Genomic DNA, 26,966 nt, shown 5'->3' on the forward strand with positions numbered 1-26,966 from the left:
AACAACATCAAACATGACATGTGGACTAAAAATCAAAAGACAAGACACAACCAAAACTCACACAGCGTGACAGTAGTCAGTTTTTCAGGAACATGAAATGAACTTGTTTCCTGTTGTGGAGCCTGAAAGTTTAAGGAGTAATAATTCAAATTGTTCTTATTGTCAGCCTGGTTGATCATTGAGAAATAAACCTTCTACATTACATATGTGCTACATACAAGTTTAAACCTGACTGATGAATAAAAAATATGTAATAAGATCTAAAAAAAGTCTAATAACAATAAAATATCAATTAATATTAATCATTAACAGTGCTAATCTAATCATCAATACACAAACATTTTTTAATGATTCCTTAAATTTGCACGATTAAATACTTGTGGCAAAGACATGTTGTGAGCTTACAATTTTTCAGTTGAAAAATAAACTTGTCAGTGCTGGTTGCTGGTAAATTCAAACAAAGATAGGTCTAATTTAAGCAAATTTAAACAATTCCTTTTTTGTTGCACAGTTTTGTGATTGAATACAAATAGCAGAATAACTGAAGAATTTATCTTGTGTGCCCTAGATATTGGACATCTCTCAGTAATCTGGTGGCTTCCCTCTTGAACTCAGTCCGTTCCATTGCCTGCTTGCTGCTGCTCCTCTTTCTTTTCATTGTCATCTTCTCCCTGCTGGGTATGCAGGTGTTTGGAGGGAAGTTTAATTTTCCTAATCAACCCAAACCCCGCAGCACCTTTGACAGCTTCCCTCAGGCTCTCATCACTGTGTTCCAGGTACAACAGTTTTTTTTTTAATAATGATAATTCATACTCCACTGATAGTTTACAGGTATCCATAGCCGTGCATAATTACACCTACTCTGCAGCTGTCAGTTAGGTGATGCAACTTGGACCTTTAAATTGAACTTTTTTTTTTCTTTGTCTTAGTTATAATTGATGTCTAATGAGTGGTCGATATGCAAATAGATGGATAAGGATGCTTCAGCACTGATTTATGGCAAACTGTGGGGTTGTAAATGAAGCTTGTGCATGTGCACCTCTTTTAACAATGACTGAGATTTATAAAAAAAACAATCAGGCATATGCATGCTTTTATAAATTTGATCAAAAGAATGCATATCCATATGTCTGTCTTATTTGGAAGTTTTTAATTTAAGTCATGATAAATAGAATTAGAATTCAGTGGTGTCTACTGCTAATGTGGCTCATGTTCGGAAATGTGCTTGGTATAACAGTCAGTTGATCAGCTTTCATGCTATATGTCACTTTTAAATTAACTTTGGAATCTTACAGGAAGCTTTACTGTTAAATTGTTAGAGGTCCCATAATGCAAGATACAAGATACAAGATAGGTTTATTTGTCACACACACAATCATACACGGTACAATGTGCAGTGAAATTCTTTATGTCCCTGCTACCAAAAAATAGGTAAATAAAAAATTTAAATTTAAAGAAAAATAATAAAATTAAAATTAAATTTAAAAAAAGTGAAAATGTGCAGTATTTACATGAGTGGTATTTACATCTAGTGCATGTAGTGCAGGTGGGAGTGGGATTGTTCAGATTAACGCTCACTGTTGAGCAGACGGATGGCCTGGGGGAAGAAGCTTCTCCTCATCCTCTCAGTGTTGGTTCTCAGGCAGCGGAACCGACGGCCTGATGGCAACAGGGAGAAGAGTGAGTCTCCGGGGTGATGGGGTTGCCTGAGGATCTTCTCGGCTCTTGACCTGCATCGGTGTAAATGTCCTGCAGGTCGGGTAAGGTTGTTCTGATTGTCCGCTCAGCTGAGCGGACTACCCTCCTAAGGGCCTAGAGGTCCTGCTTTGTACAGCTGCCCATCCATGTGGTGATGCTCCCACTCAAGATGCTCTCAGTGGTGCAGGTGTAAAAGTTCCTGAGCACCTTGAGGGGGAGCCTGAAGTCTCTGAGGCGTCTGAGGTGGAAGAGACGCTGCCTGGCCTTCTTAACAGTCCTGTTAATGTGCAGTGACCAGGACAGGTCCCGTGTGATGGTCACACCGAGGTATTTAAAACTGTCCACCCTTTCCACCTCAGACCCGCCGATGCAGAGTGGACGGATGTCCTTCTGCTGCTTCTTCCTGTAGTCCACAATCAGCTCCTTAGTTTTGCTGACGTTCAGCAGGAGGTTATTCTCCTGGCACCAGCTCTCCAGGTGGGTGACCTCCTTCCTGTAGGCCTCCTCCTTGTTGTGGGAGATTAACCCCACGATGGCTGTGTCGTCAGCAAACTTTATGATGGTGTTACTGTCTGATGTGGACACACAGTCATGTGTATACAGGGAGTACAGCAGGGGACTCAGCACGCAGCCTTGGGGAGATCCAGTGTTGAGGGTGAGAGGGGATGAGCTATGGGGGCCCACGCGTACCACCTGTTGTCTGCCAGTAAGGAAGCTGTGGATCCACCTGCACAGGGAGGAGTTCAGTCCAAGATCACACAGCTTAGTTACCAGCCTGGAGGGGACTATGGTATTGAATGCTGAGCTGTAGTTCACAAACAGCACTCTCACATAGTTCCCCATCCTAGTGTCTACGTGGGAAAGTGTCTTGTGCAGCAGGAAGGTTATGGCGTCGTCTGTGGATCTGTCTGGGCGGTATGCAAACTGTAGGGGGTCCAGGTTGGGGGGCAGAGAGGAGGTGATGAATGTTTTGACCAGCTTCTCAAAACATTTCATCACCACAGATGTGAGGGCTATGGGGCGATAGTCATTGGGATTACTGGGCTGGGCTGTCTTTGGGACGGGGACTACAACAGACTTCTTAAAGCAGCTGGGAATCACACACTGTGAGAGGGAGAGGTTGAATATCGTTGTAAACACCGGTGCGAGCTGGTTAGCGCAGGCTTTGAGGACTCGACCGCTAATGCCGTCAGGCCCTGCTGCTTTCCTGGTGTTTACACTTTTAAACATCCTTCTCACCTCCAGCTCCGTCACAGTGAGCGTCACCTCTTCACCGGCTGGGAGCGCAGCTTCTTGCCTGCTGTCCGACTCGAAGCGTGCAAAGAAGTTGTTGAGCTCATCAGCCAGAGAAGCGTCGACTCTCATCTCGGGTGGATGTGCAGCTTTGTAGTCCGTGATGGTGCGTAGTCCCTGCCACAGCGCCCTGGAGTTGCTCCCCTCCATCTGCAGCTCCAGTCTTGCGGCATAGCGGCGTTTAGCCCCCTTCACCGTCCTATGGACAGCGTAGGTGGCTGCCCTGTACAGCGTCATGTCACCGGTGGCGAGTCCTGAGTTGTAGGCGGCGGTGCGGGTCCTTAGCGCGTCGCGGACATTTTTGTCCACCCACGGCTTCTGGTTGGGAAAAGTTCTGGTGGTGGCTGTTGGTGTTACGTCTTCCACCATTTTCCCGATAAATCCCACAACCGCTTCCGCGAACTCGTTGAGGTCACCGTCCGAGCTGCACCGAAACATATCCCAGTCCGCTGAATCCAGTGCGCCCCGCAGAGCGGCCTCTGATTGGTCAGTCCACCGTGTTACTTCTCTGACTGCAGGAGATTCCTGCTTCAGCCGTTGTTTGTATTTCGGCATGAGAAGGACTGCACTGTGGTCCGAAAGGCCAAACGGAGGCAGAGACTTGGCCCTGTAACCATCCTTGAAAGGAGAGTAACAGTGGTCCAGAGTCCTATCTCCTCTGGTGGGGCAGTCGATGTGTTGTTTAAACTCCGGCATCACCTTCCTCAGGTTAGCACGGTTAAAGTCCCCGGCCACGATGAGGGCTGCATCAGGCTGGTTAGCTTGATAGGTGGATATAGCCTCATGTAGCTCGGTGAGAGCAGTGTCCGTGTTCGCCTGAGGTGGGATGTAAACAGCGCTGATGATGACCGAAGTAAACTCGCGGGGCAGGTAGAAAGGACGGCACTGGATGGTCAGGAGCTCCAGGTCAGGGGAACATGAGTGTCTGAGAGACACAACATTGTCACACCAGTTGTTGTTTACCATCAGACACACACCACCTCCCTTTGATTTACCGGACTCGCCCGTCCTGTCCTTGCGGTGAACTGAGAAGAACTCCGCTGGTTGAACGGCGTGGTCCGGAGTCAGGGGGGTCAGCCATGTCTCAGTGAGGCAGATGACGTTACAGTCCCACATATCCCTCTGGAACTTTATTCTGGCCCTGAGTTCATCGAGCTTGTTTTCCAGTGACTGGACATTGGCGAGTAGGATGCTGGGCAGAGGTGAATGGTGTGCTCTGCGTCTCAGTCTGTTCCTAACGCCGGCTCGTTTCCCTCTGGGCCTTCTCCGTGACCTGCGGCCTGAGCGTCCATTGTTGTTGTTGTTGTTGTTGTTGTTGTATCCTGCCCGTAGGATGTCGATGGGCCAGGTCGGGTCCGGGATTAAGTTGATAGGAGCACAGTTTGAGTACTGTGCTCCAAGGTTGATTAGTGTCTGTCTGTCGTATGTGTTACGACCTACAACAGGATGGCTTAACAAGTTAAAAATTACGCTAAAAACGACTATATACAAACAAATTTCGGGAGCAGGTACGACAGCGGCCGACCTCACCAGCGCCATCTTTTTATGTATGCTATGTTTAGGTTTATATTGAGGCTGTTTTTTGTTTGGATTTTTTACAATTTTAACTATGACATATTGCTGATAGCAATGTTCTATAACTTATATGTGTTTTAGATCCTGACAGGTGAGGACTGGAATGCTGTGATGTACGATGGCATCATTGCTCATGGAGGACCAAGCATGCCTGGTATTCTAGTCAGCATCTACTTCATCATCCTCTTCGTTTGTGGAAATTGTATCCTTATAGGTTCTCTCTGTGTGCATATGTGTGTGTGTGTGTGTGTGTGTGTCTTCAACCAATGTTGAACTCCAACCATGACCATGCAGCTCACTTCAAATCAGTGTCAAAATCTTTGACTTCCCTGTCATTAAGTCATCCTTCTAAATGTCTTCTTGGCCATTGCTGTTGACAATTTGGCAGAGGCTGAGTCTCTGACTTTGGCACAGAAAGAGAAAGCAGAGGAGAAAAAACGCAAGAAAGCACTCAGGTTAGTGTACCTACAATGTCACATTTAGTTTATCAAACCCATCTTTTCATGTTTTATACTGACTTGCAGTCTTACTCACAATGTTCAACACATTTATACATTATGTCAAAATGTGACCGTTAAGTTACACTACTTAGTCAAAATAAGGAAGTAGACTCCTGAACACTGAAGGAATATAGACACACACTTGTTTCGACAGGAATAAAACATCTCACCAAACTAAATAAAACAGAGGGTATTCAATTCAGTTCAGTTTATTTATATAGCGCCAATTCACAACAAAAGTTATCTCATGACACTTTCCAATTAGGGCAGGTCTAGACCACTTAAATTGTAATATAGAGAACCCAACATTCCCCCTTGAGCAAGCACTTGGAGACAGTGGTGAGGAAAAACGGCCTTTTAGAAGGCAGAAACCTCAGAGCAGACCCTGACTCAAGATGGGCGGCCATCTGCCTTGACCGGTTGGGTTGAGAGAGAGAGAGCAAGATAGAGAGAGAGAGAGTTCCAAGATGGCAGCACACAGTAGAGCAGCGGCTTCTCGAGCTCCCAGGACTAAGCTCTTTTTTAGCAACTCAGAGGCTAGTTCTGAGCTAAATCCTCAGTTTTTCCTCGAGAAAATCGCGAAAAATTGATGGGCGAACGACATAGACGATGAATGAAAAAGAGAGAGAAAAAAACCTGAAAAATCACAAAACATTGCTCTCTTTGTCGCTCTCTAGCTCTGTGATAATTTCACCTAGAGACGTCATTCAAAGTTTAAACGGGTAAGGTTGGGGCTAAATTTTCTCCAATACATATGTGTTTCAATTTTTTTTGGTTTTCCAGCTGGAGCAGTTTAAGTTTTATGAAGATTTTGGAGCGATGAAAAAATTTTCCCGCCAAGCCGTGATGATGTCACGCACTCTAAATTTCAGCTTCTGAAAAACAGCTGAAAAAACCTGAACAACTTTCGTGGCCGCAGTGTGTATCGCACATGCACAAATTATACATCAAAGCGTAGGGATTTTCAAGATTCAAGATTCAAGAGTCTTTATTGTCATTATGCAAGCATAACGAAATTTTGTGCAGATTCTCAGCTTAAAAACACACTTATAAATAGGAGAAAATTGAAATTGCACACTTAAGAAAAAATATAAAAATATAAAATACAAAATACAAAATGAGGTAGATAAAAACAAAGTGCACTTAGTGCCAGACTATGTGTATGCTGTGTGTGTGTATGCAGATAGACGGGGGAGGGTGTATGTGTGAAGTCCTGTATGGGGGTAGGACGTGAGTGTTTCACTGTAGGGGGGTTATTGCTTTAACAGCTCTGGGTAAGAAGCTGTCCCTGAGTCTGTTGGTGCTGGTTTTAATGTTCCTGTACCGCTTTCCTGATGGAAGCGGTACAAACAGTTCGTTGCCCGGGTGGGTGGGGTCTGTGGCAATGCGTCTTGCCTTCTTCTGGATTTGGGCAGTGTAAACTGAGTCCAGATCTGGTAGACTGCAGCCCACAATCCCCTGTGCTGTCCTCACCACCCGGGCTAAGTCCTTTCTGTCCTTAGATTATATAGGAAGCCCCTACGGACTGCCTTGATCGAACCTTGTATCCCTGTGACCCTGAGCAGCAATGACTTCATAACCTTTTTTAACGACAAGATTTTAAATATTAGAGACAAAATTGATGAACTGATCTACCATCAAACACTGGTGCCTTAGAAAGAACAGGACAATAGAACTGCTTCTTTAAGTTTAGCCACAGCACTATCGGACAAGTATCTAATGTATGAGTTTTTACTTGGTGGTATGAAGTCAAATAGTACAAATTCTAAAGTTATTAAACAATGTCAGATAGAAGGGGATTTTGTTCAAAGACTATTAAATGTTCTACTTCAATGCCATATGTCACTGACAGAAGCTGACTGAAGGCTAAGGCTGTCATTACTATCATCTACGTGGATGTTAAAATCGCCCATAATAATTACTTTATTAGTTTTAAGGACGAGACTCGATAGGAACTCTGAAAATTCTAGTAGAAATTCAGAGTATGGGCCAGGAGCGCAGTACACTACAACAATAAAAATTGGTTGTACTGTGTTGCAGGTAGGATGTGAGAGACTGAGAAAAAGACTTTCAAATGACTGATAGTTTACTTTGGATTAAATGACAGGTTTGGGTCAAAAATAGCTGCAACTCCACCTCCACAGCCGGTGTCTTGAGGAATGTGAGTATTAATATGACTGGGGGGAGTGATTTCATTTAAGCTGACATATTCTTCTGACCGAAGCCAGGTTTCAGTTATCAGAATCAGAATCAGAATCAGAATTCCTTTATTTATCCATGGAGGGAAATTCTTGTTCTTACAGTATTCCCGACCAAGAAAGGAGAAAGGAGAAAGGAGAAAAATGCGAAGTATAAAAAATAGGATAAACAAAATAAATCTATATTATAGTCCAATATTAACTCTGGTCTCAACTCAACTCAACTCTGGGTTGTCAGGGTTTTGATCCTCAAATAGACAAAAGTATCCAGACACACCCCTATGTGTGGCTGTTTATCATGGTTTCCAAAAGTACTTCCAAAGTTTAATCTTAATGAAAAATCCTAAATTGAATCTTAATGCTTCAGTATACCAAGGCATTTGGGAAATGCTAGCAAAGCATAACAGTTTTTTGTGGCAACAGTTTGGAGAAAGCCTTTCTATTCCACCATGTCTGTGCCCCATTGCACAAAACAAGATCCATAAAAACATGGTTGGATGAATTTGTGGAAGAACTTGACTGGCCCGCATAGAGACCTGACCTCACCTCCATCGAACACCTTTGAGATGAACTAGAATAGAGACTGCAAGCCAGGCATTTTTGTGCAACGTTAGTGTCTGATCTCCCTATTGCTCTACTGCATGAATGGGCAAAGATTAACACAGAAACAAGGGTGGAAGTTGTTTTAGCTGCAAAGATGTCTATGTATTTAGAATGCAATGTCATTAAAGTCTCTGTTGGTGTAATGGTCAGACTCCCCAATAGTTTTATATAGTGTCTCCATATCGTTTTGATGTTGAATATAGTGATTCAGAAGTAAATTCAACAGAGTAAGATTGATGTATTAATAATATAATAGTATATGCATTATTTACTAATGCCAGTGAAAAGGCCTATTGTGCCAAAGCATATTTGTACTGCAAAATCAAATGGACATGGACAAACAAATCGGAATGCTTCAAAGACCAAGGTTGTTCCTTTGAATAAATGATTCTTTCCAGATTGGAATTAAAGGGAGTATGAAGTCGATTACGAAATTAGTCGATTTGGCAGAGACATGAATTGACATCAATTTTTGGACTGATTCTATGACTGTGTTTCATTGGATTAGGAGCAGCTGTAAGCCATGGACACAATTTGTGTCAAATCAGATCAGTGCGACTCAGAGCTTGACCTTACCTGAAAATTGAAATCATGCTGGTCCATGGTACTAGGTGCACAAGCTTCAAAAGAGGATGGATGCTGATGTTGGTTCTACGTCATCCAGGCCATGGTAGTTGAAAAAGAGGATGTTCCCTAGGGTCACAGACACGGACAGACTGAAAAGAATTGAATCATGAAACTGAATACGAAACTGAAGACATGGCTGACATTAATGATGATTATCACAAATGTGTTACAAATGTCCACAAATGTGTCACAAATGTCCAGAATACGGTCACAGTTCTATGTTGTACAGATCAATCGTTTTTTCTTAGAGCAAGTACGGTGGACTTAATGAAGCTTTGAGAATAATAGCTTGGATACAGTGTTTTGTATATCATGCACAAAGGAAGCAAAGACGCACTGGGGAACTGCGTACAATGAGCCAAAATTTATTGGAAAAAGTTCACTGAAAGTATCATTTTCCCAAAAGAAATTAATAACTTCTTGAAAAATACAGGATTGGATAAACAATCAAAGATGGCTACATTGAGACCACTACTGGACGAAGCTGGACTTCTATGTGTGGGAGCAAAATTACAGGAAATAAACTGGTCTTATTCTCAGAAGTATCGATATCAGAATCAAAATCTGAAGCCTTTATTGTCATTGTACAAGGAACACAACGAAATTGTAACAGCCTTGGAGTGGTATTATTCTACATTTACATCTACATTTAAGTACGTAAAAGACAAGACAAGACAACTTTATGTATGTATAGCCCATTTTTACAAGCAATGGGCTTTACATAACATCATAGCAACATGCTCTGCCCTTAGACCCTCACATCGAGGGTGATGGATGCAGAGCTGTATTGCACATTGCCATAATGCACACATATCGGGTCAGGGTGGTGTGTGTGGTTAGTGTATGTGTGTGTTCGGTATGGTGAGTGCTTGTGGAAAAAAGCTGTTCTTGAGTCTGTTTGTCCTGGTTCTGATGGACCAGGGCAGCAGGTCAAACAGATGGAAGGCAGGATGGGTGTGGTCACTGATAATGCTAATCACTCTGTTGAAGCAGCGTGACAGGTAAATGTCCTTCAGGGAGGGGAGAGGGCAGCTGATGATCCTCTGCACCATCTTTACCACCCTCTGGAGCCTGTCCCGCTCTGCTATAGTGCAGTGTGAAAACCACACTGTGATGCAGTAGGACAAGATGCTCTCGATGGTTGTGTGGTAGAAGGTTACCAGCAGCTTCTGATCTACATTGTTCTTCCTGAGGTCAGCTGAGATGATGGTGCCCAGGAAGGTGAAGCTGTGGACCCTCTCCACGCAGTCACCGTTGATGTAAAGTGGGGGTGGGTCTGCTCTGTGCTTCCTGAAGTTCAGGATGATCTCCTTAGTCTTAGTGGTGTGTTTTTTTTTGTTTGTTTTGTTTTTTTCTGATTGGACCTCCTGCGTTGGGTAACGTATTGCGTATTGCGTCGCTTCCTGTTCTTGCACTACTCATTCACTTGCTAGCGTTTGGTGTTCTGTGGTATTGGTGTACTTCAGTCGACATATTTTGTGTTAGCTTTTACTGTGGTTGGTTCTTACAAATAAGTACACAAGCACTTCAGGAAAAGTTTATTAACCACACGATCATCTAGATTCTTTCCTTTTCCGATCCCCGTCCTGTTTGTCATTGAGCTTAGCGTAGTGCTAACATGGCTTCTTCCACTCACTCTCCCTCTGCCTCTCCCTCTCCTGTCTTCTGTAAGGTGTGTGAAATGTTTATCTATTTCTCTGCCTCCTTTAGTGAGAGTGAGATGTGTAGAAAGTGTAGTTTATTCACAGCTTTGGATGCGAGGCTAAGTGAGTTAGAGGCCCGGCTTCGTACTGTAGATCACCGTCCATTAGTCCCGACAGCTAGCCAGCAGCAGTTAGCCTGTGTGGACCGGCCTACTTTAGCTACTTTAGCTGATGTCAGCCGCCCCCCGGCAGCCCCCGAGCAGCCGGGAAGTCAGGGAGGTTGGGTGGCGGTTCGAAAGAAGCGTAGTCCAAAACAAAGGCCCGTGGTTCACCACCAACCGCTTCATGTGTCTAACCGCTTTTCCCCACTCAGCGACACACCCGCTGAGAAACCGACCCTGGTTATTGGCGATTCTGTTTTGCGATATGTGAAGCCGACACCAGTAGTCAAATGCATCCCGGGGGCCAGAGCGGGCGACATAGAGGGCAATTTAAAGCTGCTGGCGAGAGATAAGAGTAAATATGGTAAGATTATAATTCACGTCGGAGCTAATGACACTCGGCTACGCCAGTCGGAGGTCACCAAAGTCAATATTGAGTCGGTGTGTAATTTGGCAAAAACCATGTCGGACTCCGTAGCATTCTCTGGTCCCCTCCCGAATCTGACCAGTGATGACATGTTTAGCCGCATGTCATCGCTCCGTCGCTGGCTGTCACGGTGGTGTCCAGAAAACAACGTGGCCTTTATAGATAACTGGGAGACTTTCTGGGGAAAACCTGGCCTCATTAGCAGAGACGGCATTCATCCCACTTGGGGTGGTGCGGCTCTTATTTCTACCAATATGGCCAAGTTTATTAGACAACCAACACCCTGACAACCCAGGGTGGAGGCCAGGAAGCAGAGTCGCTGTCTTTCACACTTCTCTGCTGCTTCTGTAGGACTGCCGCCCTCCGTTAAAATTAGAATAAATAAAAATATAAATGCACACAGTAATACTAAGATTAATAATCCCATAGAAATAGTGTCAGTGCCTCGTCCTCCCATAGTCCAACCAGCACAAAATTTAAGAAGTGTTAATCATAATAACCTCATAAAAATACAAACTAGCAAATATTTAGAGCCAAAAAATAGGACAGTCAGATGTGGATTATTAAATATACGATCCCTCCACTCTAAATCCCTCCTAGTCAGTGATCTAATTATTGATCATCAGTCTGATATATTCTGCCTCACTGAGACTTGGTTACGGGATGAAGAATATGTTAGTTTAAATCAATCAACTCCATCTGGTTATATTAACTATCATGTTCCTCGAGGCACAGGCCGAGGAGGAGGAGTGGCAGCAATCTACCACTCCAGTCTTCACATTAACCCCAAACCTAAATCTATCTATAGCTCATTTGAGAGTCTCACTCTCAGCCTGTCTCACCAAAACTGGAAGGCAGAAAAGCCAGTTTTATTAGTTGTTGTGTATCGCCCACCTGCTGCTGCTTACTCAGAGTTCCTGTCTGAGTTTTCTGACTTCTTATCTAGTTTAGTGCTCAGTACAGATAAAGTCATTATAGTAGGTGACTTTAACATTCATATGAATGTTGACTCTGACAGTCTTAAGACAATCTTTAGTTCACTCTGAGATTCAATAGGTTTCCTTCAGATAGTGAATGAACCAACACACTGCCACAATCACACACTCGATCTGGTTCTCACCTACGGCCTAGAAACTAAGAACCTGTTAGTTGCCCCTCAAAACCCTCTCCTTTCAGACCATTCACTTGTAGTTTTTGAACTAACTCTAGAAGACTTTACAGCACACAACAAAAAGGTCTACTACACCAGATGCCTCTCTGAAGATAGTGTAGACAGATGCAATCCCATCACAGCTCCCCTCAGCACCACGTACCAGTACAACAGACCGTACTGATTTAAATGTTACTCCTGCAGCAATTGATTCTTTGTTAATAACACTGCAGCCACGTTGCACACAGTTTTAGATATGGTTGCCCCACTGAGAAAGAAGGTTAGAAATCATAGGAGGCTAGCTCCTTGGTATAATTCAAATTTAAGAACACTTAAACAAACATCAAGACGGATGGAGAGGAAGTGGTACTCCTCCAAATCAGCTGAATCCCAGAGAGCCTGGAAAGACAGTCTATTGGCATACAAAAGGGCCCTTTGTGAAGCCAGAACTGCCTATTATTCAACATTAATAGAGAAAAACAAGAACAACCCACGTTTTCTCTTTAACACTGTAGCCAGGCTGACCAAGAGTCACAGCTCTGTTGAGCCTTGTATTCCTGCAGCTCTTAGCAGTGAAGACTTCATGAGTTTCTTCACCAATAAAATCAATAACATTAGAGAAAAAATCAATAAAGATCTCCCCAGAATAGCCGATATAGTGCCATCTCTAGAAATCTCTTTTAATCCTACTCCATCTCTGGACAGGTTCCTGCCCATAGACCTCCCCGAGCTGACCTCCAGCATTAACAAATCTAACCCAACTACATGTCTCTTAGACCCCATCCCAACTAAGCTCCTCAAGGACGTCTTTCCCTTGATTGGCGTTTCCTTCTTAGATCAGATCAACTTATCCTTAACAACAGGTTATGTACCACAGGCGTTTAAAACCGCTGTAATTAGACCTTTACTTAATAAACCTTCACTTGACCCAGACATCTTAGCAAACTATAGGCCGATATCCAAGCTCCCGTTCTTATCTAAAATACTCGAAAGAGTGGTTGCAAATCAGTTTATTGATCACCTACACAGGAACAGTCTCTTTGAGATGTTTCAGTCTGGTTTCAGAGCCCATCACAGCACACAAACAGCACTGGTTAAAGTCACAAATGACCTCCTCATGGCATCAGACCGCGGCCTTGTCTCCATACTTGTTTTGCTAGAGCTCAGTGCTGCTTTCGACACTGTAGATCACAGCATTTTATTACACAGATTAGAACATGAGACTAGGATCACACGCTACGCTGGTTCAAATCATATTTAACAGATAGATTTCACTTTGCTCAAGTTAATAATGTTTCCTCTTCATATATAAGGGTTAGCCTCGGTGTTCTACAAGGTTCAGTGTTCACCTTATACATGCTCCTCTAGGAAATATTATTCAGAAACATGGCATAAACTTTCATTGTTATGCTGATGACACTCAGCTGTACTTATCCTTAAAGCCTGAAGAAACAGAGCCGTTAGCCAGACTCCAGGCATGTCTTAAGGACATAAAGGACTGGATGACCTCCAATTTTTTATTATTAAACTCAGACAAAACTGAGATCATTGTTTTAGGCCCCAAACACCTTAGAAATAGAATAGCTGATAATATTCTCTCTCTGGACGGCATTACTTTGGCCCCCAGTACAACTGCGAGGAACCTCGGCGTTATCTTTGATCAGGACGTGTCATTTATTCATCACATTAAACAGACCTCTAAGACCGCCTTCTTTCACCTCCATAACATTGCTAAGATTAGGAGTGTCCTCTTTCAGAGTGATGCTGAAAAACTTGTCCATGCTTTCGTTACTTCTAGGCTGGACTACTGCAACTCACTATTGTCAGGATGTCCAAATTACTCTATTAATAACCTGCAGCTGATCCAGAATGCAGCAGCTAGAGTTTTAACAGGAATCAGTAAAAGGGATCATATCTCCCCCATCTTAGCTTCTCTTCACTGGCTTCCGGTAAAATTCAGAATAGACTTTAAAATTCTCCTACTTACATATAAGGCCCTAAATGGACTAGCCCCATCATACCTGCAGGATCTAATAGTCCCATATATTCCCAATAGATCACTCAGATCACAGAGTGCAGATTTACTTACAGTTCCCAGAATTCATAAAAGTAGAACGGGAGGACGAGCCTTTAGCTATCAGGCACCCCTGCTGTGGAACCAGTTGCCAATCTGGGTTCGACAGGCAAACACCACCTCCACTTTTAAGACTAAACTTAAAACCTTTCTGTTTAGTAAAGCATATAGTTAGCACCAAATAAAGTGTGTAGGGCTGGTAGGCATAGTTACACTCACCTCATGATATATAGCCACAGGTAGAATAGGTCTGACTAACTGTTAAATCTCTATCATAGCTAAGCTGCTATAGGCCTATGCTGCCGGGGGACACAAACATGATCCACCAAGCAGTTTCCCCTCCTCCTTCTCCTCTTCTATCCTCTCCCCTCGTCAGATTAACATGCAGTTCATTATTTTATGTCACTAACTGTGTGTCCAGTGCTCCTCGTAGTCTTGTGTCTCTCCCTCCCTTTCTCTCTCTCTGTGTATCTTTCTGCAGGTATCTCTCCATCCAGATCTTCAAGTTGAACTGTAGCTGGTTCTATGACCAACCCAATGTGTATTGTTGACATCTGCCTGTCATTCCTCTGTGTACCGACTATCGGCGGGGTGGTTCTCCCTACGGGCCAAAATCGAACTGATAGGATAGTGATTCTCAACATCACATAAAAAAAGAATACATGAATGTTACAGCAGTTCATTATAATTTTCATTATTATGTAATTTCTCATGTTGTAAATTGCTTTCCTGCCTGTACAACATCCATTGCACGTCTGCCCGTCCTGGGTGAGGGATCCCTCTTCTGTTGCTCACCCTGAGGTTTCTTCCATTTTTTCCTGTTAAAGGTTTTTCTGGGAGTTTTTCCTTAGTCGATGTGAGGGTCGAAGGGCAGAGGATGTTGCTGATGTTATGTTAAGCCCTTTGAGACAAACTGCTTGTAAAAATGGGCTATACAAATAAAGTTGACTTGACTTGACTTGACTAGGATGAGGTTGTTAGCCTGACACCACACAGACAGATTCAGAACTTCATCTCTGTAGGCTGATTCATCATCCCCAGAGATCAGCCCCACCACAGTAGTGTCTTCCACGAACTTCACTATGGTGTTACTGGTGTGGGTTGGTCCGTAGTCCACGGTGTAGAGGGTGTAGAGCAGTGGCCTCAGCACACATCCCTGTTGGTAGCCTGTGATCAGTGTCCGGGTGGAGGAGAGGTCCGAGTTTAACTGTCTTTGTGAGAAGGTCCTTGATCCAGGAACAGATATATATGTGCATGATATGCACATTAATTACAACTTAAGTTGTGATCATGTTTCAATTTAAATGAGTGCCTCAAAACAACTTAAAGTTGGACAGACAACATAAATATTGTTGAAGTTTTCAGTTTTCAATAAAGCTTAACCAATTCAATTCAATTCAATTCAATTCAATTCAGTTCAATTCAATTTTATTTAAAGTGACAGTTCATAACAGAGTTATCTCAAGACACTTTACAGGTGTGTAAACAACAAAAAAAGAGAATTAGAGAGAAACAGGTCGCAATACAAAATCCCACACTGAATAAGCATTTGGTGACAGTGACGAGAACAAACTTCCTTTTAACAGGCAGAAACCTTGAGCAGAACCAAACTCAATGTAGACGGCCTTCTGCTGTGACCGGCTGGGAGGGAGAGGGAGGAGAGGAGAGGAGAGACAGGGAGATGGACCGGGGCGGGGGCAAAAGAGAGTTACAGTAATCCAGTCTGGAGGCAACAAAAGCATGGGTGAGCTTCTCAGCAGCATCTAAGGAAAGGACATGCCTGATTTTTGCAATGTTACGAAGGTGGAAGTACGCAGTCCTTGAGATTTGTTTTATGTGCATGTTAAAAGACCAGCCCGATCAAAGCTAACACCCAGGTTCTTTACAATAGTGCTAGAGCCAGGAGCTACTCTATTATGAAAGGCTATATGATTAGCTAAAGATTGTCTAAGATGTTTTGGACCAACTAGTAGAACCTCAGTTTTGTCTGAGTTCAATAGAAGAAAGTTGTGGGTCATCCAGGACTTAACATCTTCAACATAGGATTGCAGTTGTATTAGCTGATTGCTCTCATCTGGCTTCACTGATAAATACAATTGGGTGTCGTCAGCATAACAGTGAAATTTTATTAAATGCTTTCTGATCACATTGCCTAGTTTGAGCATATAGATTGTGAATAGGATTGGACCAAGCACAGAACCTTGTGGAACACCGTGGCTAAGCTTAGTGTACATGGACGAGTTGTGATTTACATGTACAAAGTGATGTCTGTCTGATAGACAGGACGTGAACCAGTTTAAAGCAGTTCCATTTATACCAATTTGATGTTCTAGTCTTTGTAAAAGAATCTGGTGGTCAACGGTGTCAAGTGCAGCACTGAGATCCAGAAGGACTATTTCTATTTCTATTTTTCCTCCTAACACTTAGGCCTTGTTTGGTTGTTTGTTTGCTTAATTTTGACTAACCTACACTGCTGTAATGGGCTACTAGATGATGGAATTTCCCTCGGGATCAATAAAGTATCTATCTATCTGAAACACAGCCCTGATCAGAGGCCATTAACAGGTTGTTGGTGACTATTGCCAGTGCAGTCTCTGTGCTGCATTTTCCTGGTAAATCCTGGCCTTATGGTGGAGGGGTTTGAGCACCCTAATAATCCTAGGAGCTATGTTGTTGGGGGCTGGGAAGAGACACATCAAGACAAGACAACTTTATTTGTATAGCCAATTTTTACAAGCAGTTTGTCTCAAAGGGCTTTACATAACATCATAGCAACATCCTCTGCCCTTAGATCCTCACATCGACTGAGGAAAAACTCCCAGAAGAAACCTTTAACACTGAAAAAAGGGTAGAAACCTCAGGGTGAGCAAAAGAGGAGGGATCCCTCGCCCAGGATGGGCAGACATGCAAAGGATGTTGTATAGGCAAGAAAGAAGTTAACAAGAGATAGATAGATGGTGAATGTTCAGCCGGTGGATGGAGCTCTGTGAAGAGAAATCTGTGAAGACACAGATAGAGTGCGAGACACCAAGGCCAGACTACACAGTATAACAGATAAAGACGGAATAGCAAATGTGTAGAAAGAGAGGAAAGAAGAGGAAAGGGAGGAGAGGGGAAGAGAGAATAGGGAGAGGAGATGGCTCCCTGTATCCTGATGTGTCCCCATAGCTATAACATGGTTCAGAGTTACTTGAGCCAGCCCTAAGCTCTCTCATAGAGGAATGTTTTCAGCCGGGACTTAAATGTGGAGAGAGTGTCTGCCTCTCTGACCCATGGAGAGAGTTGGTTCCACAGTAGTGGAGCATGGTTGCTGAAGGCTCTACCTCCCAGTCTGTTTTTATAGATACTGGGAACCATGAGCAGACCTGCATTCTGGGAGCGAATTGTTCGACTGGACCAATTAAGGAACAATGAGGTCATTAAAATAGGACAGAGCTTTGTTACTGAGAGCCTTATGAGTCAATAGAAGGATTTTGAAGTCTATCCTATATCCTACAGGAAGCCAATGAAACGAGGCTAAAACAGACGAGATATGCGCTCTCTTATTAACTCCTGTCAGTACATTTGCTGCAGCTTTCTGGACCAACTGGAGACTTTTCAGAAGGTTTGTAGAACATCCTGACAAGAGATAATTACAGTAGTCCAGCCAAGAAGTGATGAATGCATGGACCAATTTCTCAGCATCACTCTGAGAATGGATGTTCCTTATTTTAACTATGCTACGGAGGCGAAAGAAGGCAGTCCTAGTGATATGGCGGTTCTACATTGAATTACTCCCTGGGTGAGACCCCCTCGGAGCACCCTAGTGTCTAATCATTACACTACTGCACTAAGAACAGAAAACACAAACTAAAACCCGACCTTTCTGGCCTTCCTTGATGCAAAATCCAATTCTCCAATCATCCAATTCTATGCTTGGCACACTTTTAGTTATGACTGGTTAAACTATTTTTTCTCACAAAATAGAGTTGTAGCAAATGGAAAATGTCATCTTCGAAAGTGCCTACACACATGAAAATTCTGTTGGCTAATTACAGGACCCAATGTGATGGAAATAAATAATAACTGAACTTGCAACAGTTTTGTTGCAAAGCACAACTTATGTGAAATTAGATCTGGTCGAATTACTGTTGCATAAGCATAGTAAGCATCATACCAAGAAGGATAACAAACATATACCACCAATTAACATTAGCCCTTCATTCATGACATGGATACTGTAATCATACAGAGAGAACATAGCATACCTTTATCTTTTGCTCGATTCACCTCTCCTTTTTTTTTTTCTAAATTCGGCACCTGATGGTTTTGACCTTTTTCTGTCAGATCTTTGTGTTCACTCGGCACTCAACAATCAACAAATTTCCCAACGCTGCCACTCACTAAACCAAGACTAAACCAATTTACCTTGGTGACCACATAATCGTTTTGTATTACTTATTTTTATTTGGCCATTTCACACAATTCAGAAAAACAAAAACGTGCAGGAATTATAGGCCTGTATTTATAATATTCTGACTGACTTTAGCCATTTTATACAGTGGATTTCCCCCCGCCCGTTCAACTTGGGAGAGACCCAGAGGTGAACTGTCCCCTGCCGCCCTCCCATTTACCTTTCTCACACTCAACTTCAGTGCACAGCAATTTTCCGATTCCCCACACAGTGATATCACAGATAATAGAAAACTATGTAGCCAAGCGCTTGTGCCTCCCTCTTTGTGTTATGAAAAAATGCCATTCCAGTTCGCCTGTGCCTAAAACCGCTAGTGCACAGCTGTAATTGCAGCTACTTAGTTACTGTAAGTGTATTATTATTGTTTGTATTGTTTGTGTTTGTATTATTTAGGTGTAGTGCCCTTTAAGGGTTAGGACATGTCAGGTTAGCTACGATAGTGCCCCTGCGAGAATCGTGGGTTCAGATAGGCAGGGCAGCAGAGTGTGTGTGTCCACTGTGTGCTCTGCTCATCGGGTCGTGTCGTGCTTTTCTTATTAGGTGAGCATTGTCGTTGAATGTGCCATGCTGTCGTTGAATGTACCATGCTGTCATTGTTATGGAAATTGTTACATGTATCAGGGTGGAGTTTTGAGGACCGAGTAGTGTTGCCAATAGGAAAACCGCTAATGATGCTAATCATGAATTAGCCACTTTGCTAAGCCAGGTTTGTTTATCATTTAACTGTGCTTAACAGGTACTTTAATTAATTCTGTGTGAGAAGGTGAGCACCCCCCTTCTCACTGTCTCCCGCGAGGGACGCGTTTTGGTGACATGGCCTGCGAGGCAGTGTCGGAAAATTAAAAGACTTTTTTGGACTTTGTGGCGCATGTATACGCGGATGCGTGTGCGCGCACACACACACACACACAGAAATGGACTCTTTTATCAGCTTGTATATATCGTACGTGCTTGGTGACATGTTTGGCGTGGCGTACGCCATGGACGCTTCGGCGCTGTAAATTCAGCCCGCTGCGTCGCTCACTCACCACAACCACAACTCACCTGTGTCAGTTTTCTCCCCGGTCTAGCATCCAGGCGTGTAGTGAGGTACCCGCTACTTATCCACCTCTTCATTTCAGTTTGTAAAGACTCTGGTTTGTCATACACTCGCATAGTCACCTGCACTCCCGGTCCGGCTCCACTGCTCCTCTGCGGAAGCGCGCGGCGCTGCAGGGGCGGACTTTATTGAGCACGGGGCAAGGGGGCACGACCCCTTGCACTCAGGGGGGTTTATATTTTTTTATGGTGTTGGCTATGTGGTGTTTGTGAAAAATTATTGTATGGTGTGTAAATATTTGGTGTGTGAATAAATTGAATAATGCCTTATTTATTTTTTGTATTTATTCATTAGGATTAGTGTATGGTGTGGACCATTATGTAATCCCCTCCATAAAAAGCCCTATTTAAAGGAGCCTCATTTTGCTCTTGTTGTTCCTAGGGAGAACTACTATGTACTGCTGTGAGTGTTTGCCATTGTTGTTGAGTTCCTGCGTTGTTCCTGCATTGTTCCTGCATTGTGTCGGTCTGTGGAAACCTTGTGTTCCTGGAAAATTAAAAGGTTTTTCCTGGCACCTGACGCTTTGCTGCCTCCTGTTTCCAACCTCTTCCGTCTGAATCCGATCTTGCCTAAATCCCGTTATTCAGGGAGACCACTCTGGTCCCTCACATTCTGTTATTGAATGATGTGTTTAATTTCTTCTTAATGCCATGTACTGTATATGTTAAATACTGTACCGCGTGAAATTGTCAAGGAGAGTTCCCCTGCGAGAATCGCAGGCTCAGATGGCCAGGGCTGCAGAGTGTGTGTGTCCACTGTGTGCTCTGCTCATTGGGTTGTGTCGTACTTTTCCTATTAGATGTGTTGTGTGGTGTGAGAGACTGCTGCTGATTTCTTGTGGCATCAAAGGAAGACAGTTGCCGGCTGCCATCGCCGGGACATCAGTTTGCCTATCTTCTCACTCATACACGCACAACTCCCCCCACATAGAGCTCTATGAACAAATTTAGTACTTTTTACTGGCAATTAAAGGACACAATTGTGAACTATTTCCTTTTCTTGGATTGAAGACCGTTTTGGATTCCATTTTATTTCATGGACTGAGAAAAGACTCAAACTAACAGAGAACGGGTACAAGATTGATAGTATCCATACAGAATTTTTTTTTTTTTACATTATTTGATGAAAGTGTGTTTTTGATGTTTACACTGTTGTTGGAAGAATGGGATATGTTGCATTTCAGTCTAGTTTGAATTTCAAAATAAATCTGGACAGATAGTATACTGCTATCATGACTCTGCTTATTAAATCTTGCTTACTGGTTACAGAAGCATATAAAGCATGTAAAGAGTGAAAAGTATCGGCCCTAATACTGAACCCTGAGGTACACCATAAGTAATGTTACTATACTTGGAGCAATTATGATTAATGTTAACAAACTGATACCTGTCAGATAAATAAGACTTAGATCATCGAAGGGCGGATCCTTTAATCCCAATTTCATGGTCCATTCTCTGGAGAAGAATGTTGTGATCAATGGTATCAAATGCAGCACTGAGATCTAGAAGTATGAGTATGGAGACAAGATCTCTATTGGATGCCAGGAGAAGGTCGTTAGAAACTTTTAGCAGTGCTGTTTCAGTACTGTGGTGTTCTCTAAATCCAGTTTGGAAAGCTTCAAAAAGGTTGTTAGAGTGGAGATGTCAATGTAGCTGCTCTAGGACAACCTTCCCATCTTGGAGATGTATGGAAGGTTGGATGTAGGTCTGTAATTAACTAATACATCTGGGTCAAGGGGAGGTTTCTTTAATAGTGGTTTGATGACACCCACCTTAAAGGTCTGTGGTACATAATCTGTGGCTAAAGAGAGATTGATCTGGTTCAGTATAGAAATTCTAACTAAAGGAACGACATCCTTAAGCAGTCTTGTTGTGACCGGGACTTGGATGAGGTGATGACTGAAGTTAACTTTGAGAGGTGAATGGGGGGAGAAGCTGTTCAAACATGCTTTAGCTGTGGAGGTTGCTATTAGAGAAACTGTACATGGTGGAGAATTACGGCCAATCCTCGTTCTGATGTTCACAATCTTATCAGTGAAAAAAGTTAAGAAATCATCACTGCTGGGAATCGGGGGTTGCATGACTCAACAGCACTATGGTTTTTAGTCCTTTCTGTTAATGAGGAATAGTATGTCCTTCTGGTGCTACAAAGTTCTCTTTTTTATAAATTAATAAACTATATTTCCAGGCTTGACAGTGACAGTGATCAAATGCCCGACCAGAGAGGAGAACACACTGGATCACTGTTACACCACAATAAGCGGAGCATATCGTGCGGTGCCCCGCGCCACTCTTGGTCTATCTGATCACGTCATGGTCCACCTGATTCCCACATACAAACAGAGACTGAAGCTCGGCAAACCTGTGGTGAATACATCTAAAAGGTGGACCAGCCAGGCTGTGGAAGAGCTTTGTTTCTGTTTGGATTCAACAGACTGGGATGTGTTTAGGGCTGCTGCGGATAGTCTTGATGAGTATACAGATACTGTAACCTCATATATCCAGTACTGTGAGGACAGTATTGTGCCAACACGCATCAGGGTGAGTTATAACAATGACAAGCCCTGGTTCACAGCTAAACTCAGACAGCTGAGGCTAGACAGAAGGAGTCTGCTTTCAGAAGTGGGGATAGAGACAGCTACAAAGAGGCCAAGTACAGGTTTAGCAAGGAGGTGAGAAGTGCTAAATCACTGCACTCTGAGAAACTTCAACAGCAATTCTCAGCTAATGACTCGGCCTGACTCTACACTTCATCCTGCAGCATCTGGACTCCCCGGGAACCTATGTTAGGATCTTGTTTGTGGACTTCAGCTCTGCCTTCAATACGATCCGCCCACCTCTCCTCCAATTCAATTTCAATTCAGTTTATTTATATAGCGCCAATTCACAACAAAAGTTATCTCATGACACTTTCCAATTAGAGCAGGTCTAGACCAAACTCTTTAATTAAATTGTAAAATAGAGAGAGAGCCCAACATTCCCCCTTGAGCAAGCACTTGGCGACAGTGGCGAGGAAAAACTGCCTTTTAGAAGGCAGAAACCTCGGAGCAGACCCCGGCTCAAGATGGGCGGCCATCTGCCTTGACCGGTTGGGTTGAGAGAGAGAGAGAGAGAGAGAGAGAGAGAGAGCAGGAGAGCGACAGAGAGAGCAAGGGAGAGAGGCAGAGGGGGTGGGGCGTGAGAGAAGGAGCACACAAGCAGAGATGCATAGCAGCAGTAATAATACCAGAAGTATCGAAATGTAGATAATGATAATGACAATGAAGTATACAGAAGGTATTATGGTGATTTTGATAACAATGGTAGTGACAAAAATGGTAGTAGCTGTAATGAGTCTTAACAGATTTAAATCAGATTATGACTAAACAGTAGTAATTGCAGTAGGTTTTGAGCAGGACGACAGCAGGACCGCAGCAGGAGGTCCAGTCATGATCGCTAGGAATCTGCGGGACAAGAAAGCACAGGGACTCCAGGGAAGAAGTTGAGTTAGTAATATGCATTAATGGGACATGAATGTGTGCAGAAGGAGAGGGAGAGGAAGAAAGAGCTCAGTGCGTCATGGGAGGGCCCCCGGCAGTCTAAGCCTATAGCAGCATAACTAGGGGCCGGCCTAGGCCAGCCCTAACTATAAGCTTTATCAGAGAGGAAAGTTTTTAGTCTACTCTTAAATATAGAGAGGGTGTCCGCCTCCCGGACCGAAACCGGAAGATGGTTCCATAGCAGAGGAGCTTGATAACTAAAGGCTCTGGTTCCCAGTCTACTTTTGAGGACTCTAGGAACCACAAGTAGCCCTGCATTTTGGGAACGCAAAGTTCTGGTGGGATAATAGGGTACTATTAACTCTTTAAGATAGAATGGTGCCTGACCGTTCAGGGCTTTATAAGTGAGGAGGAGAATTTTAAAATCTATCCTGAATTTTACAGGTAGCCAATGTAGAGAAGCCAGAACAGGAGAAATATGGTCTCTCATGCTGGTTCTTGTCAGTAGTCGTGCTGCAGCGTTCTGGATTAGCTGGAGAGTCTTTATGGATTTACTGGGGCAGCCTGATAGAAGGGAGTTACAGTAATCCAGTCTAGATGTAATGAATGCATGGACTAATTTTTCTGCATCTTTCTGACTCAGGATGTGCCTAATCTTTGCGATATTTCGGAGGTGAAAGAATGCAGTCTTTGAAATATTTGCAATGTGCGAGTTAAAGGACATGTCCTGGTCAAAGATAACTCCTAGATTTCTTACAGTGGAGCTTGAGGCCACGGCTAAGCCATCTATCAATGCAATATCACTGCATAAGTTATTTCTAAGGTGTTCGGGGCCCAGAACAATAACTTCGGTTTTGTCTGAATTGAGAAGTAGGAAGTTGCTGGTCATCCAGGTTTTTATGTCTTTAAGACATGCCTGAAGCTTGACTAGCTGATTTGTTTCATCTGGTTTCATTGATAAGTACAATTGCGTGTCATCCGCATAACAATGAAAATGTATGGAGTGTTTCCTAATAATATCACCAATGGGGAGCATATACAGGCTGAATAATATTGGCCCAAGGACAGAACCTTGGGGAACTCCATGACTAACTTTTGAGAGTGTGGACGATGTATCATGAACATGAACAAATTGAAATCGCTCTGATAAATAAGACTGAAACCAGCTTAATGCAGTTCCTTTGATGCCAATTAGGTGTTCCAATCTGTGCAGTAATATAGAGTGGTCAATGGTGTCAAATGCAGCACTAAGGTCTAACAGTACAAGGACAGAGATAAATCCCTTGTCTGATGCCAGGAGGAGGTCATTTGTGACTTTGACCAATGCTGTTTCTGTGCTATGATGAGCTCTAAAGCCAGATTGAAAAGTTTCAAATAAGTTATTATTTTGAAGAAAGTCATATAACTGATTGGCGACTGTTCTTTCAAGGATCTTGGAAAGAAATGGAAGGTTAGATATTGGTCTATAGTTGCTTAAAACCTCTGGATCAAGTGTGTGTTTTTTAAGGAGAGGTTTGACTACAGCTATTTTAAAGGACTGGGGTACATAGCCTGTTATCAGGGACAGATTGATCATGTCTAATAGACAGGTGCTAAGTAAGGGTAAAGCTTCTTTGAGAAGAGAAGCTGTCCCTGCTGAACGTGCCTAACCCCATCTGCCGGTGGATCACTGACTTCCTGACAGACAGGAAACAGCATGTGAGGCTGGGGAAGAATGTCTCGGACACACGCACCATCAGCACCGGTACCCCCCAGGGCTGTGTACTTTCCCCTCTGCTCTTCTCCCTCTACACCAACTGCTGCACCTCCGGCCACCAGTCTGTCAAGCTGATTAAGTTTGCAGACAACACCACCCTCATCTGTCTCATCTCGGACGGGGATGAGACCTGCACAGAACATGTGTTGGTGGGATTCAGAAGATCCTTGAAGTATTCCTTCCAACATCTGAATATATCCTCAGTTGACAGGCTGAGGAAACTCAAGGTGCCAACCAAGATGATGGCTCAGTTCTACACGGCCATCATTGAGTCCATCCTCACTTCCTCCATCACCGTGTGGTACGCTGGGGCCACACAGGGACAAGCACAGACTGCAGCGTGCTGTGTGCTCTGCTGAGAAGGTGATCGGCTGCAGCCTTCCATCTCTCAGAGACCTGTACACCTCCAGGACTCTGACTCTTCTCACCCTGGACATGGACTCTTTGAGAAACTCCCTTCAGGCAGGAGGTTGCGGTCCATTCGGACCAAAACCTCACGCCACAAGAACAGTTTCTTCCCCTGCGCTGTTAGACTGTTGTACACCAACTGACTAACATGCTGCCCTGCACCTTAGTAACTGATTTTTGCTCATGTCATTATCCACCTGCTGTTCATTGCACTGTTTACCTCACCCACTTGCACTATACTCCACCCTGCACTACCTCACTTTTGGACTACCTCCAGAAACATATTTATTTTACTTATTTTATTTTATTTTATTCTTCTATTATATGTTACTTGTTACATTCTATGTATGCACCAATCACCAAGACAAATTCCTAGTAATGTGAAACCTCTGTACTTACAATGGCAATAAAGTCTTTTCTGATTCCGATTCTGATTTCTTCTACCCATTGGCTGGAATATGATTTTCAAGATGTGTAGATTTGAATTGTACCAGGGAGCTACTCTCTTCTGGTTAATGACCTTCTTTTTTAGAGGGGGTACAGAATTAAGGGTCCCAAGAAGTGATGTTGCAGTGCTATCTACAAGAAGGTCTACCTGTGAGGGAGTGAAATTGCCATAGTTGCCCTCTATTGTATTAATGTAGGGTATAATGGCAAGCTCTGCTGGAATAAGCTCTTTAAATTTAGATAAAGGAAGAACAAGAGAAGAGAAGAGGAAAAACAAGGACAAGCATACCTTACCAGGAGCATACCTTACCAGGGCCCCATCATGACTGATGAAGGTGCCTGTCTGCAAGCACCTGGTGGCCAGGTCTTTGCCTAGGGGCCCAGCTGGACCAAACTGGGTCAAGCCCATATCAGGGACATAATTCGACCCTCCAGTGGGCACACTACTCGCAGGAGGAGTCAATGGGGTCTGGTGCAGTGTGGATCAGGCAGCAAACAAAGGCAGTAACCTTGGCAGTCTGATCCTCAGTTGCTGAAGCTAGTTTTTGAGATGGCCACTGATAGGGAAAGAGCCTGAGCTTGTGCATGAGGTTGAGAGATAACAGCTAAATATAGTTGAGCTCACCTTTATGCATAGCTTGGGCTGTGCAACCAACCTCCTTTAGAAGGGTTGGATTCTCTTTTCTGGAGTTGCTCCGGATGAGGTGGGGTTGGGGTAGGTGGGGTTACTCATAATTCCTTGGCTCTCTGACTGCATGTTGGAGTTAACCCCAGTGAACGAAAGGGTTGCTTCCCTGTGCCTCTGGGTCGGGAAATGGATTCTGACTTTGCATATGACAGTTCAGAGTACCCACACTTTTTGGAGTCCTTGGGACAGGTGGTGAAAGATCCTCCCACTGGGAACTTCATCATTCTGTTGGCTGACTTAAACACTCATGTGGTCAATGACAGAGAGACCTGAAGGGGTGTGATTGGAAGGAATGGCCGGCCTGATCCGAACCTGAGTGGTGTTCAGTTATTGGGTTTCTGTGCGAGTCACAGTTTCTCCATAAGTAACACATTGTTCAAACATAGGGGTGTCCGTGGGTGCACTTTGCATCTGGATGCAGGTCGATGATCGACTTTGTAGTTGTACAGGCTTTTGGGACTCCTGAGGCAGCTGATAGCTACCTGCAGGCCAAACACTCCACACCTCAGGCAGTCATGGAAACAAAAATCCAGATATGGGAGGAGTTCAGTGAGACCATGAGAAAAGATTTTCATTTGGCCTTGAAGAATTTCTGGCTGTTCAACTGAGGATATATTCAGATGTTGGAAGGAATACTTCAAGGATCTTCTGAATCCCACCAACACATGTTCTGTGCAGGAAACAGAAC

General features: G+C 43.6%; 1 protein-coding gene across 4 annotated transcripts in view; it reads left to right on the forward strand.

Moving 5' to 3' along the window:
- LOC124054198 (dihydropyridine-sensitive L-type skeletal muscle calcium channel subunit alpha-1-like) overlaps positions 1-26,966 on the forward strand; it is a 269,412-nt gene that overhangs the window by 128,314 nt on the left and 114,132 nt on the right. For all 4 annotated transcript variants that reach the window (XM_046379912.1, XM_046379903.1, XM_046379885.1 and 1 more), the window contains exons 12-14: positions 569-776; positions 4,648-4,768; positions 4,907-5,021. In XM_046379912.1, coding sequence (XP_046235868.1) covers positions 569-776; positions 4,648-4,768; positions 4,907-5,021 — 444 coding nt within the window. The remainder of the gene's footprint in view (positions 1-568; positions 777-4,647; positions 4,769-4,906; positions 5,022-26,966) is intronic.

Source organism: Scatophagus argus, chromosome 3, assembly GCF_020382885.2.
Source record: "Scatophagus argus isolate fScaArg1 chromosome 3, fScaArg1.pri, whole genome shotgun sequence".
NCBI classification, from domain to species: domain Eukaryota; kingdom Metazoa; phylum Chordata; class Actinopteri; family Scatophagidae; genus Scatophagus; species Scatophagus argus.